Source organism: Drosophila tropicalis, unplaced genomic scaffold, assembly GCF_018151085.1.
Source record: "Drosophila tropicalis isolate 14030-0801.00 unplaced genomic scaffold, ASM1815108v1 contig_413, whole genome shotgun sequence".
Taxonomy (NCBI): Eukaryota; Metazoa; Arthropoda; class Insecta; order Diptera; family Drosophilidae; genus Drosophila; species Drosophila tropicalis.
Genome location: NW_027172877.1, coordinates 1,299,733 through 1,317,506, shown reverse-complemented (window position 1 = coordinate 1,317,506; position 17,774 = coordinate 1,299,733). Strand labels below are relative to the sequence as shown.

Below are 17,774 nucleotides of genomic sequence, written 5' to 3'. Positions count from 1 at the left end.
TTTATTTCATTTATATATGTGGGTGAGTGCATACATGCCTAATAGTTTATTAATGCGTAGCAAGAAAACTGTTAATTTCGATAACGATAGTCGGCATCAAAACGATTTTTATCGGCTGACACAGGGACCAGGAGGCGGAGTGGAAAATAAGACAAATCTTTGGAGAAAGCGATGACGTTACCTGAGTTCTTTGGTTGCACCTTTATAGCATTTGGACCACCATTTGCCTTGTTCATATTCACCATTGGCCACGATCCTGTGAGAATCATCATACTAATAGCGGCAGCATTTTTCTGGCTGCTGTCACTGTTACTTTCCTCACTGCTCTGGTTTGCCGTCATCCCATTGCGTGATGTTTTAGCCTTTGGTGTTGTCTTCTCAGTGATATTTCAAGAATGTTTTCGGTATATTATTTACCGTATATTGAGGAGCACAGAACAGGGTCTCCATGCGGTGGCCGAGGACACAAGGGTGACGGATAACAAGCATATTTTAGCCTATGTTTCCGGCTTAGGCTTCGGCATCATTTCGGGAATGTTTGCCTTGGTCAATGTACTAGCCGATATGGTAAGTGATTGTTTTGAATTCAAAAGTAGCCTTGCTAAAGCCGGAATCTATATATTTTTAACAGAGTGGACCGGGCACAATGGGCTTGAAGGGCGGATCAGAATTCTTTTTTATCACCTCAGCGGCTCAAGCTTTATCCATTATATTGTTGCACACTTTCTGGAGCGTGATATTTTTCAACGCCTTCGACACGAACAATTATCTGCATATTGCCTATGTAGTGGGATCACATCTCTTTGTCTCTCTGCTGACTCTTCTAAATGCTGAGGCTTTGTATGTAGCCACTTTGCTGCCTAATTATATTGTGACCGTCTTGACTGGAGTGTTGGCTTTTAAGGTAGCCGGTGGCACTTCACGCAGTTTTAGGAAATTCATAACTTGTCAATGAAAAAATATTACCCTGACATTAAGTATTAACTAATTTAGATTGTAGGTTTTCATAATATAATATGTAATTTAATTATTTTGTAAAATGTGTGTGTTTTTGAGTAGGACTAACTGAAATAAAAAATGAACTGTCTAATATTATATGTACTACTGGCTATAGTCCATTTTGCGCACATTGACGCCATAATCGGCCAGAGCCTGTTGCAAATCTTCCATGGTTAAAGTAAACTTGCGATCCTTGGCCTGAAATTAGAGATGTATATAACTTTACATTTCCATTGATTCGTACCCACTTCCTACTCACCTTTGAGCCACCTGGTGTATTCGAGTTCTGCATATGTGTGCGTGCCTTGGAATGCTGCAGTGCATCATCGACTACATCTGAAATGTACTTTTGAGCTGCGAGTGAAACAAGTCGGACAATGCGTTTGTCATCTGAATGGAAGCCACCCATATTCAAATAGTGTGATGTCACGGCATCTGGAATCAGTGGAGTGTAGTCCTCCAGTTGCAACATAAAGTCACTTAGATGTGACCCCGGTGCCGAAGACCGTTCACGGTCTCCAAGGGCAGAATGACTGCTGCTACCTTGGCCCACATTGGACGAAGCATTTCCCTGTCCCGAACCTGCGCTGCCACTGTAGATGATTCCAAAATTTGATCCAACCATTGCTGAATTCGAGACTCTTGAAAACTTCTTTGTAAATAAACAAATTTTTGCTAGATTAATTGATAGAGATGGAAGTGTCACAAAACGATAACAGACACAAAGCGATAACATACACAAACGATAATAGACACAAGGTTCATCGCACACTTACCTTATCTAACAACAATAAAACATTTCTTGTAAACAAACAAATTTTTTGCATCATGGCTTCCGATGGCGAAGATGTTCACATGACTCCTGTTGATTCGTTGGCTTCTGGAACAGACACCGAAGAAGATGAAGATATCCAAACCATGCAATCGGCCGAAACAGATGATACGGATGACGACGATGATCTGGATGTTGATTTAGATGTAGAACTGGTGCCTGCTACACCTGACGAGGGCGATGTGGATGAGCTGATGAGACAATTAACGGACTATCAGCCAACTGTCCCTGATGCCCTGACAGTTAACTTATTAAAACAGGCAAGTACTTCAGTTCATTAAAATGGTAATTTTACTAAGACATTTTTCCTTGTTTGTAACAGGCTGGATTTGGCACAGTGGACACACAGCTTGTGCGACTTATTTCTGTTTCAGCACAGAAATTCATTTCAGATATAGTTAATGACGCATTGCAACATTGCAAGACACGCAGCACTAACATTCAGCACTCTAGTGGCCACAGTTCCAACAAGGATAAGAAAAATCCAAAGGATCGCAAATATACATTGGCCATGGAAGATCTGGTGCCAGCTCTGGCCGATCATGGCATTACAGTCCGAAAGCCCCAATATTTTGTTTAGTTTCTTATTGTTTAATTATACATTATTCCCAAAATTAATCCTGTAAAAATATTAAAGTAGAAAATAAATTTAACTTTCCCCTAACAATGTTAATTAAGATTATGGGAAACACAAAATGGTATCCATGTGCATATATTATTTAAATTTGATGTTTTAAAACAATCTTTAATTATGAAAGTCTTTTAACTCTGATGTCATATGTATTGAGAATTAAATGTAGGTTAAATATAATATGTGTTATATATGTAGGCATATATGTACATATGTTTATATAATTATCTACATACGTGCACCATTATACCAATATGCATTATTCATGTCCCTTTGAGTAAACACAAGTCCCCGATTGCAAATGAAAATAAACTCTAATTGCTAGAGATTGGACTAGCCAGTCAAGGTCTACAATTTGGTTTTATTTCATCTCGTTCATTTTTCGTTTTCGTTTTTGTTTTTGCTTTTGCTTGGGCACGTGTGTGTCCCCAAAGTGTGCATGTTTGTTGCTTTTGCAGCTGTCACCGACAGAAGCGCCATGTCAATTGCTTTCAAAATAAATAAATATATATTATATCTTGGACCCATATATCAATTCCTTTTGTTTCGCCTCTTGATTTACACAAGTTTATAGAGATATTAAAGAAAATTGCATAGGCTCTCCGTTTTGGGTCCCCCACCATTCTTTAGGTTGTTGCCTCCATATTTGCCAATGCGGCAGCTTTGACCCTGACATTAAAGTGAACAGGGCCAGGACCTTTACTTTAACTAAAGCATGGCAGAAACGTGTGCCAGGACATGCACGTTTGACCACAACCCAAACCATCAACAACTTGTCCACATCCGCATGCCATAGCCAACGAATCGAGCTAGTAAAACAATAGGATCTACTTTTCACCATACCATAATATATAATATACACATATATTTTGTATGAATAATCCTTATAAAGCTAATTAAAGGCCAGCGCCATTTTAGCTGAACTCCATGTGCCAAGGACGAGGCGCCAAGTCGCCAAAGTCGCGGAGGCTTTACTTGTAGTAAGCCGTTTGTCAACACCAAGGATAAAATTTATTGAATTGCCAAATCACTGAACGAAATTTGTTTTTAAAATTATGTGGCTAAACAGCTTCAAACCAGATTAGTAAAAGTTTTTCTAGTCATCAAAATAAAAACAAATAAATTAACACTTAAATTTTGATAGATTCAAGCAAATGAAAATGCTATTCAAAGTTATTTGAATTTACTTTGCAAAGGCGTTAATCTTATTGATTATCGAACAAAGCTATTGTAGTCCATAAATTTGGACTATATTTATATTTCTAAGCCCTTATAAAAATAAATATCGAATCCTTTAATTTTTGCTGAAATACCCAATCCTGAAAAATAAAAACTAATATAAAAACCCAAGCTTTTAATATGAAGGTTGAAATTTATTTGGTTTTAGGCTACAAATAGTTACAATATTGAAAAATGTAAAGTAAACCAATTTTTTTTATAAATTTAGTTGTAATTCTCAACTAGTTTTGGTTACGGGAATCGTTGGTTTGAAGGTTTTGGCAACATCAGCTGATTATATTTAGTATTTCATATTGTTATTTCAATAAACTCAAATTTGAAACCTTTATTAATATAAATATTAAATTTATCTTTTAAAAAGCAAACTTGTTATTAATTAATTTAAACCTAAAAGAGTTGTCTCGACTTAAAACTTTCAAGTTCTTCCATCAGTAGACTTTGTTAACCTCTTTAAATTTAAGGTTTAATGCTAAAACTAGTTGGGAATTACAAATAGATACCTCACAACTCCAAATTGTATCTCAAAAGATATAACTGTACCATCAAATATTTGGTTTTGAATTTCTCCAAGTGTAGTCAGTTCCTTGGCAATAATATCTGTGTAGTTATTGCCACTTTTAAATGATTTTTAATAAATTTAGCGAGGACTGACAGTGAAAAATACAAAACATTTCACTGACAAACAGTTGTCGGCACTTCTTCTTAGGGATGAACCAAGGATATGGAACTCTTACCGGCACCTGACACAGCCTAACTGTTATTTTGTTTTATGACAAAAGTTTCCTTGGCAATGCGAATAACAACGACCAATGTTATGGAAGGAAAATGGAAAGAAAAAACTAAAATTATAATGCTTTCGCATGGACTGATTACCAGCAGTTATGAGTCCTCGACACCATAGGCGGAGTGCGAAACCCAAAACTCAATAAAGAAGAACTTCGGCTAGTGGTGGCAAGGGGTTTCCGCAGGAATGGCTGGCGTCATTGTCTTGCGTGTTTGCGTGATTCATGATGCATGCATCATGTCATAGTTGCTTGGGAGTGGGCAAGAGGGTGTTGTTGGAATTGGCGCGTCTCCGTGTCTAGTTTAATTACTGTAACTAAAAACTAGTGGGCTAGTGTACAAGTACTGCTTGGTTTTTGTCCGATACCAATAGAGAAAAAATGTCCAAATATTTTGAACAAGAGCGAAACGACCTTGACTATTATTTACTCGTACTCCTTTATGGTCAGTCTCCGGGGCCCAAAATTATGGCGATTAAAATGGATTTTTGTCCTCACAGCTGTGCGGTATAAACAAAAACAACTGAGTTGCGCATTCTCTCTCTCCCTCTCTCCCTCTCACTCACTCAATCTCTCTTCTTTGGTTTTTTTTTGCCGGCACGTGCTCCAAAACCGTATCGGAAATACATGGCGTATACTTATTGCGCTGACGCTGTGGCCATTTTCATTTTCCTTTAGTACATTTGTGTTTTTGTTTTTGGGACTGCAAATGTGTTTTGAAAACGCATCCCAAACCTAACCTGGCTTTGGGTGTACAGTTGCGCTAAGCGATATGGTTAAACAGAGGAAAAAAGGCATAAAACTCCCTTCCTTACTCTTTCATTCTCTTTCTTTCCTTCTTTCTGTCTCTAACACAAACATACTTCGCCATTCAGGAGTAACGTTTTGCGGGTCCGGGGGCGGGAGAGTCAAATTCGCTGGCATTCGTGTTGTTGCAATCTGTGTTCTACTTTGTTTCGCTCTCCCATAGTCCATCAGTGTCGCTTTCTCATTCTCGCCATCTAAGCAAGAGGGAGAGCAACATGTGAGCTGGGAAATTTGCAGGATATTTTCATACATGCCAAGAGCAAACAGGTACACAGTGAAAAAAGGAACAAATGGCAAACAATGGCATTAATTAAGGAATTAAGGGAATTAAAAATTCCTTGAATCGGTAAGAAGTTTCCTTTTTTGAATGGAATTGCAAACATTTATAAAAGAATATGTCCTATTCATTCGCTAAATAAGAACTTTACCGTGACAAATGTTTCAATTGGTAAAAGTAGTTTGCAAATTTTTGAGACCTTTCGACCGGTGTCCTTTGAAGGATTTCGAAAACAACCTTCCTGTTGTTGTTTGCTACATACTAAATGTGTGTGAGATAAAAAATATTCTCTAGACAGAGTATTTCCAAACATAACAAAGGAATCTTTAATTAAAGATGTGAACTTTTCATGTCATATTGAAGGTAATACTCTTATTACCCTTATTAGAAAGAGGTAGGCTATGGCCTTTCATTGACCGAATTTGCTTCTACAATACTTAAAGAGAAACTCTTCTACCCAAATAGCAATTCTATAGCAAATTTTTTGAGACCAAGATCATTCAAATTCGTCCATAGGAATTCCAGATACAGGCCGGAACTGGCCATGTTTGTAGATGACTGAATGTAAATATTGAAAGTAATGGCAGTATCTAACTACTGTAAGTATCTAACTAACGGTAGGTGATAGTTCCAAAAGTGTACCAATTTTGCTATGGCTTATACAATATAGGAAAAAGAGTATTTCTGGCAATACCTAAAATATACACTCTTCTTATATAAAATGTCGATTTCTGAAAAATTCTAGCCTCTAATCTTAGGACAACGTTTTCATCGCAATAAACTTTTTCAAAGCGTTTCTAATTGGCCGATTTCCCTTTAATTCTATGTACATAGATAATCTTCATATGTACATCCCTATATGACATGATAGTTCAGAAATTTTGTTTTTACTAATTGGAATTATAAATTTTGAGGTCATAAATATAGTTGAAATGTAAGTTTTTAGTTTGAATTGCCATTTGTATATACTAATTTGCCTTTTTGTTAAAAAAGATCGTAAAAATCAAGAGAGAAAAATCATTTTCTTTTTAAAATTTTTGGTTATTCTTAACATAAATACTAATAAATATAAAAAATGAGTATAATATACAAATAAACGATTAGTATATTATAAGCTTTAATTTAGCTTTTAAAAAACACCTTAAAATAGTTTTGAATTTCCCTCTTTGTATTAGATTAAGATGTATCCTTTATAATGCTTTATAATTTTCTTATTTCATGAAAAATATCTTTTAATTCGTGTCCTTACAAAACCTTATTAGGGTTAACTTTCTAGCATTCAATTTCTTTGAGTGCAGAAGAGAGAAAAGTCCTAAAAGAGAACGATGAGAGAGCAATGGAGTGGCAATGACAACAACAACAAATGAAAAAAGAAAAACCCCTACTATTTGATGATGATGATGCCACGTTGCAGTTTGCCGCGCGCCGCTCAAAATTTGCAATAGGCAAGACAGCAACAGCGACCAGAAACGTGTGGCAACATCTGCTGCTTCTGCCGCTGCTGCTGCTGCTGCTCCTTGTGGATTATTCACACAATTCAGAAAACTGAATTCAGTTCGTTGTCGTCAGTCAGTCAGTTTAGTTCGGATTTTTTGGTGAACACAAACAAAAAATTAATTTTGTATCTAACCGCAGCAAGAGGCAGAAGACCAACAGAAGAGAAAAAGCAGAGGAAAACAACAAAAACCCAACACAAAATTTATTAATCAAATTCATTCGAATTTTATTGCTGTTGCAAGCGTTTCTGCCGCGCGTGATTGTTTGTGTCTGTGTGTGAGTGTGCTTGCGATTCGTCCTTGGGCCTTGCCACCCAGACAGGACCAAAACTAAAACAGCCAGAAAACATATGTACAGGCTACACAGAAGCCATTAAGAAGTCGCAGGAGCAGAACCAGGCCAAAACCAAAAAGAAAAATCAATTATTTCATCATTTTGCTCAGCTTTGAATATTACAAAGAAACCGCAAAAACTTCATCCAAAAGGGAGTGGAAAAGAGGAAACGAAATACTGAAATTGTCTGCCATCAAACACTTCCAGACTCGTCTCGACTCAAGCCTTCGCTTCTGGACGCCATGCTGGACTAGCATCTCATGCCCCTTGCTGTTGTTGTCGTTGCTGTAGCACTTGCACCTTGTGACTGAAAATCGCCAAGGAAATACAACAACAGAAGAAAACGAAAATCCGAAATCGGCTTTTGGCCCTACCGCCTGGTTAGGCCTGTCTGTGTGGAGGTGCAACGGGGGCTACGTCGAGTAAAATTAACCCAAAAATTCAAAAATAATCCAATCAAAGAACAAACGAAAATTAAACAAAGCCAAGAAGTGCAGCGGCAATTGAAAAAAAAAAAAACGGGTCCAAGTCGAAGTCACATTTACTCCATCAATTCGAGGGTCGAAATCTCTCGAAGAGGCACCGAAATCAATTCATTTTTGTGGGTCTCTCAGCAGCCTGCCGACATCTCCACATTCACAATCAAAGGCCTAACCAAACGGGGGACAAAAGATCAAGTAAGAGAACGAAAAGTAAGCGAAAAGGATAAACCTAAAGGATAATATTATGCAAATAAAACTTCACTCAACAATTTTATATTAAAAAAAAAAAAAGAAGAGAAAAAATTATTTAAAAAAAGGCATCTGTGATTCAAAAATTATAACAAATTAAGTAAATAACAAAAAAAAAAAAACAACAAATTATTTTCATACTGCACTTTTTCAATAAAAATTTATTTAATAAATTAAAGAAAAAACCAAATTAAGTAAATTATAATAAATATATAAACTCACGCAAATCCTTTGTTGCCACGAGGATAAGAGCCTAGCCGCAGCACCGCACCAGCAGCAACAACAACAACAACAACAACAGCAAGCGCAGCAACAGCAGCAGCAGCAACAACAACAAAAACAAAAACAACAACAGCAACAAATTCACACAAGGTCAACGGAATTAATATTTTTTGTAAGTCTTTGTTAATAGAGAATTTATTTTGCACTATTATTTTAAATATATTTTGGGCTGAATTTCTTCCTCTTTACTCAAATTTTATTTTTTTCTTTAATTATTGAAAATCTGTCGGAAATTCTTCGTTTATCATTTACCTTTTGTATGTATCAATGAGAGAATATATACAAACTTATAAATATACATATATTTTATCTATGTGAATATGTACGAAAATATGCACTTGTGCATGTCAATTAGTCGGAATGGGAAATCAAGAGCGTATCTATATGTATGTATGCACATATATCAAGGGCCTCTAATAAAAATTTCATTTAGACTCTAGAGTGACTAGTGTAGACGCTTTTGTCTGTAATCTATAAAATTATGACAACAAAATTAAAACAAATTTAACAGAAAAGGGGAAAAATTATACGGGCCGACATTTAAAAATGTGTTTTAAGTTTAATAGGTGTCCCTTAGTAATTGAGGGGTGCTGATCACGGCCCTCTACCTAGTTTTTGCCCATCAAGTCAGGTTTTAGAGAAAAGTGTGTCGAAATTTTTCAAATCGATTTTATTGTAAAATATAAACAATATTTTAAAACAAGTTTAATTTCAACTTATTAATATATTAAGTTTAATTTAATAGCAATTTACAAAATATCAAAGAGTTATTTTCTTGATATAATGCATAACAAATGTCATATGGTTCTATAGTGGTTTAAATTTGAACCAAAAAGTATGCTAAAGGGATTCCAAAATCTGTCTGCCTTTTAATTTTAAAGAATTATGAAAATCTAATGCGTCCGACCAATTGTTTATAAGTAAAGTTTACAAACAGGAGCTATTTTTCTTACACATTCTGAAATCTACTAAAAAAAGTTGTAAAAATGTTTTTTTTTTTTTATTTTCTATAGTGGGTGGCTATTTTCCAAACCCAGATACCCTGATTTCACAAGGTCTGGACGTGATGGAGAAAAACCAAGTATGCTGTCAAAATCAGCGTACCCGAATTAGTTAACTTAACCTCATCATAAATATTGTCTGTCTGTGTTATTAAACGAATTTTTCTTTAAGTCACTAAACCTTTAAGACTTGAGAACATTTTTAAAATCTTAAATACTAACCTTTGTTTTAATGATTTGGGAAAATCTACTTTGTTACCAAACAAAAACTATAGATTTCATTAAGGCAATAGATTAAAACCTAACGAGGCTTAAAGGTTTAAGTGAAAATGCAACCTTAGATTTATAAAAAACTTCAATTTTCGCATCATCAAAAAAATATATTTGCTTTTTTTTAAACACTTTTTGTATAAGGTGTGATAAGAAGCAGTTTCTAGTTGCATATTGAGAGGAATATATAAGATTTCTTTCAAAAAAAGGATTACATATTGAAATTCTAAAGTAAATATATACCCCTTTCATCTGCAAGAAACCATTTGAATCATCCAAATTGGTAGCCACAAATAAAATCATGTTGAAATCTGTTAGAGCGAAGCCCGAGTTATATGGTAAATGCACTTTAAGCTCCCAATCTAAACTCATGATAGTCTGAAGAGTAATAAACGACTTGCCCTAAATGAATACATTCAAGAACCCAAACTTTATTTACTCATTTAAATTTATAGAAAAATAGATTTAATGTTTCAAAAACGAGCTATGTTTCAAATGGACTTTCAAATATTTTATTAGCATTGGACACAGAATCAAGCTTAGCAATCAATTCTCGTCCTGGAAAACTTTGCCAGAGAATAACCAAAAAATAAAGAAAAACAAAGCGTAATTTTTTTTTTATATTTTGTGACCTTAAGCTAGAATACCAAAATTAACATATGTACATATTAAAAAGGTCACAGAAAGAAAGAAATGTTTATCAAGCGTTTCTTTTTGCAAAATTTGTTTTGTTGACCCTTTCTGTTAACTCTAAAGAATCTTGATTTGTTTGCTAGACAGTTGTTTTCTAAGGTTTTTGAAATTTTGTATTACCTCCCAGTGGTTTAGGGTATGTAGAAATTAACGCATCATGGGCATATCTACAGATTTAGCCATAATTAGGCCAAAAAAAGAAAGCAGAGAAAGCAGGAGAAAGAGAAAATAAATTAACCGACAAGTGCGACAGCAGAAACGACAGTCGCAATAGCACGCCACAGGTACGAAAGGGAATGGGAATGGGAATGGCTGAGCATTCGGTCTAGCATCTGTCGGCACCTAAAGGCTGTGACAAGTCTAACACCTCGAGCCTCCCCAGGGGGTGATGTGGGACAAGTTGCCGTCACCATCGAAGCAGCCGCCTTCGCCGTCGCCGACGCCATGAAATGTCAATGGTATTTTTATCCCTAAAGTAAACAAAATGGTAATACGAGCATGTTGCCCGTTAACTTTTGCCTCATCTAACCTCCAGTTGCATTAGTTTTCATCATGCAAGGTATATTGATTTTGTCTACCTAGTGCGAAATGTTTCCACTCTTTAAGTACACTGTACAAAAAGGAGAATACAAATATTAAAAACGAATTTCTATTCTCTAGGTTTCCGTAGGGAAATGCAATATTCATTTCCGCTTAATAATTGTTATTAAATAGTTTCAATGAATTTGACCTTTGCATTTTTTGTTCCGTTTTCATTCTTGTATTAAATTACCACCCACCAATTTGCTTAGTGTACGCTCTTGTTTATGACTAACTAATACTAGCTTGCTACCATGTGTGACACTATTACGATGTTGTTGTTGTTGTTGTCGACACAAATAACAGCCATAACAAGTCATACATAGTAATCCTTACATCGACAGCTCTGACCGAAGGATAACAACTGATATCTGATTCATAAGTCAATCAGTCAAACACAATCGATGTAGGCAATCAATCAACAACAACAACAAAATAGATGAAAAACCTCGAAAAAAGGAGTCAATAAAACCATTGAAAAACAAGATGATGAGTAATTGCAGACTAGAAATCGATGGAATCGGATGCTAAATTGGTTACAGCTAAAATGCGCCAAAATGTGTGCTACACTTTTTTAAACTTTTAGATGTGCGAGAAACAAGAAAAGAAAAGGATAATATTTAAACGTTTAACGATGGAAACAACTCTTAAAGTTTACGGGTATAATAGGGTGCTATAATACAATAGAATAGAAACGAGAGATAAAGGCCTAAGATCCTATAATCCCTTTTCTTTACCTCATCGTCTTCCATTCATATGTAAGAGGATTTGAGGACAAAAATATGTATATATGCCATTTACTGCCATTTACATAAGCATTAAGAAAGGTAAAAAGTTGTTTTAATTTAAGAATTTAAGAAATAGCAAACTAATTTGATTCGATAACTATTGCATTAATGCTTAGCAGGAGGAAGGTAGTTACCATAAACGAAGAAAAAAATTGAGGGTAATAAAGATAAAACACGCAGAAGAGAAAGAAAACATTAAATCACACAGAATTTTAAAGCAAAGGATGTCACTGTAAGAAAATATTGATGGAATACAAAGGAGCAAATCATCAAGTTTTCAAAGACATAAAATATTCCTTCATTGATTAATTTCCCATCGCTTAAACGCAAACCATTTTGTAAATTTGAAAACTTAAATTGGCTTGAAAATGAATTGATTAGCAATTTACACCCTCAGAGATGTCAATCGGAATAAACTGATTATGGAACACATTTGCTTATTACGTCTAGAGGCAGCTAATGTGGCTCAATAACGGAAATGTACTCGTATATGTATATGTACAAATGTATCCTTCTGCCCCTCGCCCGTCAAGCACAGCACAAGTGCTTGGTAACAGAGACATAGACGAGTCAATAATACGTACGAATACTTGTCAGACTGATGTGCTATTACGCAAAATGACACAACATCATCATCAAGAACATTATCATCCTCACCATCATCATCATCATCTATGTCCTGCTCATCCTTTGCCGGTTTCGATTCTACCTTCATGACATTTCCATTTCACTTTGTACTTTGTTGAGCTTTTGGCCTTGAAAGAGTCCAAAACGTGAGGCCTTGATGGCGGTTGGGTGCCATTATGTCGAGAGGCCATTTGAGATTATTTTTCGAAGTGGAAATTATGGCCGGGCATTAATACATATTAATTTGTACAACAAATTTTTGTTTAGTCTTTAAAAATACTTGTTGTTGTTGTTGTCATTCTATTCTCTATTCTCTTTTGCAGAAATGGAAATCATTCCTGAAGGTAAACACTTTCGTTTGGTGCATGAATCAGAGCTTCCAGAAATTTTGGTAACTTTAGAGCGCTATCTGCCGGAATCATTAAAGGTATGTACATTAAAAATGCGACGTGATATACTAACTAGCAGCCAAACACTAACACCAACAACAACAACACGCCCAGCAATTACCTCAGAAGTAGTTGGAGGCTAAAGTCATGCAATCTACTCCGTCTCGCAGTTTTCTGTTTATTTTTTTTACTCTTTCTTGACCTGTTTCCACTATTTACGCTGCTCTTATTTCAATTTTTAATGCCCTTGCACCCCGGTTGTCCGTGTTGCCCGTCTTGTTGCTCTGCCATATCACGTGCTTGGGCAATTTCTCCTTTTCCTACATACATATGTATGTATATTCGACTTCGAGGATTTGGCCAGCCGTTATTTTTATGGAAGTTGGTTAAAGTTTCGATTTTTAGGGGCGTGGCTACACCCACTGAACAGCTTTGACTGAAGCAATTTAACTGAACACGTGAGTTGGGCGTATACTTTTGTGATAGACTGTAATAAATTTCAATTCACACGAAACCGAAAAGAAAATAAACAAAATGAATATTTAAAATATTGTTTGACACACTTGCTCATTGAAAGAATGTTTAAACTTGGCTGCTTGACCAATCCTTTTGATGGTAAAGCTTCTGCTGAGTATTCCCTGAGTAACTTCCTCTTCCTTGCACCTGCTGGTTAGTGTATCTTTCGTGCAACTTTTCCTAAAAGGCAATGAAGTCATTTTGAAAACTTTTTTTTTACAGTTTCATCAAACCATTAAAACGTACCTGAATGATCGTATTTGGGATTTTCACTTTTATGTTGCTAAGGATTGGCCAGAAAAACCGATAATTCTCCATTTTCCAGGATGCACGCTTACGGTGAGTTGAATTTTACACTGGGTCGAGATCGAAACTAACTTATTTGTTGTATTTGTTTGTGTTTTTTTGGTAGCCCCACAACAATATATACCAGACATTTGGCATATTTTGTCCATCCGCACAAATCGAGCATGTCGATCTGATGCGCACCGAAGATGTACTTATCGATTGGCAGAAGCCTTTGTACCTGAATTTTACCCACATCGCTATTATGAATCGCCTGGATGATTTCTATTCGAAAATCGGTTTAATGGAGCGACTCAGTGGTGATATTTATGTGTGCAACAAATTGAATACGGAACTGGAGCTGGAACCGTTGACGGATGATGCGGAAATGCGTCCACTGACCCTGGACAATGTGCAGGGCATACACGATCTATATCCTGCCAATGAAATTGAATGCGTCAAACTATTTGATATACTCGTAAGGGTTCTGCCCGGCTTGGGTATATTCCGCAAGGATAACAATGAGTTATGCGCATGGATGGTCCATTCATATTATGGTGCCATGTTTTCAATGCAAACACGTCCAGATTATCGACGCATGGGGTGAGTCCTTTTTGGGAGTCAAAAACGATTCAAGAACGAGTTTAGAGCAACATTTTTTTATGCATTGCAGTTATGGCATTCGGCTGGCTAAATATTTGACTCAGCTAGTTATCGAGCGCGGCTATACACCCTTCGTTGTGATACGTCCACAGAACGATGCTTCCAGAAATCTCTACACAAAACTCGGTTATGAAAAGGCGTTTGAAACATGCCGCGTCCGCATGACACCCGATTGCTATGAGGATAGCACTGTGGGTACCATCAGTAATACATCCTATGCCAAGTTTCCGCCACTACCTCAGGGCGAGTGTGTTGTTGTAAGTGATGTAAGTCGATCCAGTCGGTCCAAGCATCTGCCGGGCGAGTCTCAGACCGTGGATGAGGGCATCGAGGATATGTTGGCTGAGAAATGTGATATCAGCAACGAAGAAGCCAGAGAGCGCAAGACAACAACCGACGAGGGCATTGGCGGCGAGGGAGAGGATAAATAAAAAGTGGCCTCGTCCCCCCCTCACTCACACCAGAGAGATTTAATGAGATTGAAGATGGAACGTGATGAAATAACTTTCGAATAAGTACATAGAAACTAAAAGTATGGAAACAATTATTAGGATCCAAAAAATAGTCTTTAAACTGTCTGCGACAAGTTCTGTGTTTCAATATTTCAAACCGACAATTTCTGTTTTTGGCTTTGAATTTTCAAATATTTTGTGAAAAAGTTTCTATGTACATACTTATTGAAATAGTTATTTTTATCAGTGACTTGTATAAACGAAGAGGTGTTGAATTTTTTTAACAATTACATGTACGAAGTATATTTATAAATGGTATATAAAGCTTCCTCATACATCAAAAAGACAAAATAAGGACAAAAACAAAAACACAGAAACACAAAAAACTCAGCGTGAAAATAGGACAAAAAACAAAATGGTATAACGAAAGGATTTATTTTATATGGGGGTATTGATTATAAATTTGAGAAAAACAAAACAAACTCTACAATAATAATAAAAAAACAATTTAAAATAATAACACGCTGAAGTTAAATTTTTAAATAACACAAACATAAAACGAGAAATGAGAATTTTTAATTTTTTGCTAAAAATGCTTTTACAAAACAAAGAAAACAACTGAGAAAATAAAACTTCAAGACAAAAAACCAAAAAAAAAAAAAAAAAAAAAAAAAACGAAAACTCAAGTCAAGGCAAAAAAAGGAGCATATAAATTTATTAAAAACTATTATATATATATATATTAAACTCTATATATCAAATTGTTAAACGAACTAACACACTCTACTAAACACACACACACACACTAACACAGAGAAAACGAACCTCTTTATAAGCATAAGTACTTACAATACTTACTTAAATAATTTCCTTATCAACAAATATGAAACAAAGAATAATTTTGGTTTTGTTTTGGAATGGGTCATCTTTTAACTCTAATCTTATAAGTACTTGTAACTACTTGAGAGAAATCTTTTGAACCTTTTTTGATTTGAAAACTAATTTCTTACTTGGCCCTGTTGATTTTGAAACTGCTTACATATTTTGGACTTATAGGCTTTTTTCAAATTTATAGAAAAAACCCAAAAAAAAAAAAAAAAACCAAAAAATACGAAATGCTAAAGAAATATATACATATATATATATATACATACATCTATATATTTTTATTATAACGAAACTTTTATTAAATGAAAACTTGAAACTATGCAAATTTGAGTACTCAAAATGATTTTGCTCCTATTTAACAAAATATATCTAAAAAACGAAAAAAAAAAAACCACACACACTCACGCCAAAGATGTCTTCTGCTTCTCTTTTAAGTACATTATAAAGGGTAAATTTGGGTCGGAGATAGCGACAAATGATGTAACCTTTAATTGCCTGTTTCCAAAAGTTTTCATTCTGATTATTCTGACAAATAACAAACAAAAATCCACAACTCCAAACCGAAAATGAAAAAAAAAGAAAACAAATATGCAAGAAAATCAAATTTAATAAAAAGTTATATATTACAAACTGCTATAATGTATGTACTCAGACTACTAAAAACAAAAAACACATACTGAAACAAAAAAAAAAAGAACAAAATTTAAATAAATACAACAAACAAGACAGCAACTTAGATACGATTTTCCATCGGAAAACGAATTTTCATTGTTGTAATAACATGCGAGAGTTAAGATAATGGTTTCTCAGGGCCGGACTAAGCCAGCGCGGGGCAAATCGGAAGATCACTTTTTAATGTGAAAGTTAGGAAGAGAATGAAAATGGCTCAACCTTATTAAATTGCCAAAGGCAAGATTGTTTTTTTTACAAAATTTTATCATTTTTAGTTGAATTGCAGTTTTAAAATTGCATCAAACACTTCGATATTTGAAAAGATTAAAGTACAGAATAAATTAAATCATTCTAGCATAAGACTTTAGACTAAATTGACTAAGATAGAGCTTGATGTTATTAAGATTTATTATCATATACTTATTTATGTACTTATATACTTGAAACATTTCAAATATTACAAATTAGATATGAACTAGATTGGATATCACTTTTGAAAATCGGTAAAAAGTTCAAGAATCGCAAAGTTTATGGTTTTGGGAATGATCAAATTTTTCTGCATCACCAATTTGTTACATTAATGAAGATTGAATGAACGTTTCGCGCTAAGTGTGCGGGGCCCCCAAGGTAGAGTGTACACCGAAGTTAGCTTACTCTAACTTTCACAACTCAAAAAAATAAAACAAAAATTCAAAACATTTTTTACTAGAATGCACAAAATATCCACTAATACTTAAAAGCATATTTAAAGGTAATTTCATTTTAAAAACACAAAAATTTACAGAAAAGTTTAGATTATGTAGCATTTTATTCAAATTTGATCTGATCGAACGACTATAGCTATAGGCATCAGCCTTCCCCTTCATATACGAAAAGAATTTAAGTCTAAATGAATTATTTTCTAAGGAGAAAAGTTGAAAAAATTCAAGTTTTGTAATGGATTACACAATTTTCTTATTTGAGCATCATTTATAAAAATTTAACTTTTTTTTAAAGAGTTTTTTAAACTATGTTAAATTCGTTACTAAAACGTTTAATCTGAATTACTCTTCAAAAAAAATCGTCACTTAAAATCTTAAAAAATGGGTATAAATTGAAAAATATTGAATCCAGCAACTTTGAAAAATGATAGATTTGACCTATCATGAAAATTACAAAACTTAGACTTAGGCAATTTTGATTTTTAAAATGAAAGGGAAATGTCGACAAAAATTTAAGACATAATTAAAATCGTAAAAGCAATATAGATCTTTTAAATTCCTTCTGTATATACATTTTTTGTCGCAATATATTACGTTAATTAAGTAATTATATCATCTCACCGTCCAATCTGAATCAAATGCTGATTATATATAGTAAGGCTTTAGCTCCGACTGGTGTTAGAATGAGGTTTATACATCGGGAGCTGTCAAAGGTAGGTATATATAATATCCAATGCAGTCTAGAAAATTTATAAATGTTTTTTGTGCGTTTGTGAGCTTTCTTTGAAGTTGTTCAAATATTGCGAAACAGTAAAATATCATTTTCCCGCAGTGAGAGAG

General features: G+C 34.7%; 4 protein-coding genes and 1 long non-coding RNA gene across 6 annotated transcripts; 3 read left to right on the top strand and 2 right to left on the bottom strand.

Annotated features, from left to right (window-relative positions):
* Window positions 1-96: 96 nt before the first annotated feature.
* On the top strand, window positions 97-1,095 carry aph-1 (gamma-secretase subunit Aph-1). Its single transcript, XM_068285558.1, has 2 exons — window positions 97-567; window positions 632-1,095. Exons 1-2 carry the CDS (start codon window positions 172-174, stop codon window positions 953-955), a joined length of 720 nt encoding a protein of 239 aa, XP_068141659.1. The 5' UTR covers window positions 97-171; the 3' UTR covers window positions 956-1,095.
* Taf10b (TBP-associated factor 10b) lies at window positions 995-1,721 on the bottom strand. Its single transcript, XM_068285560.1, has 2 exons — window positions 1,259-1,721; window positions 995-1,197 (listed from the first exon to the last, which is right to left on the bottom strand). The coding sequence occupies exons 1-2, from the start codon at window positions 1,622-1,624 to the stop codon at window positions 1,102-1,104; spliced, it is 462 nt and encodes a 153-aa protein (XP_068141661.1). The 5' UTR covers window positions 1,625-1,721; the 3' UTR covers window positions 995-1,101.
* A 39-nt stretch (window positions 1,722-1,760) lies between these two features.
* Taf10 (TBP-associated factor 10) lies at window positions 1,761-2,527 on the top strand. Its single transcript, XM_068285559.1, has 2 exons — window positions 1,761-2,091; window positions 2,154-2,527. The coding sequence occupies exons 1-2, from the start codon at window positions 1,828-1,830 to the stop codon at window positions 2,409-2,411; spliced, it is 522 nt and encodes a 173-aa protein (XP_068141660.1). The 5' UTR covers window positions 1,761-1,827; the 3' UTR covers window positions 2,412-2,527.
* A 4,592-nt stretch (window positions 2,528-7,119) lies between these two features.
* LOC137573598 (uncharacterized) lies at window positions 7,120-15,219 on the top strand. Its single transcript, XM_068285557.1, has 5 exons — window positions 7,120-8,522; window positions 12,692-12,795; window positions 13,496-13,612; window positions 13,686-14,161; window positions 14,232-15,219. The coding sequence occupies exons 2-5, from the start codon at window positions 12,694-12,696 to the stop codon at window positions 14,650-14,652; spliced, it is 1,116 nt and encodes a 371-aa protein (XP_068141658.1). The 5' UTR covers window positions 7,120-8,522; window positions 12,692-12,693; the 3' UTR covers window positions 14,653-15,219.
* LOC137573599 (uncharacterized) lies at window positions 12,152-17,723 on the bottom strand. 2 transcript variants are annotated; one of them, XR_011031914.1, is made up of 4 exons: window positions 17,556-17,720; window positions 13,520-13,995; window positions 13,321-13,453; window positions 12,154-13,244 (listed from the first exon to the last, which is right to left on the bottom strand). It is a non-coding gene; the product is annotated as an uncharacterized lncRNA (long non-coding RNA). The 2 variants fall into 2 exon arrangements; XR_011031913.1 differs by having other exon boundaries at window positions 12,152-13,453; window positions 17,556-17,723.
* Window positions 17,724-17,774: the final 51 nt, after the last annotated feature.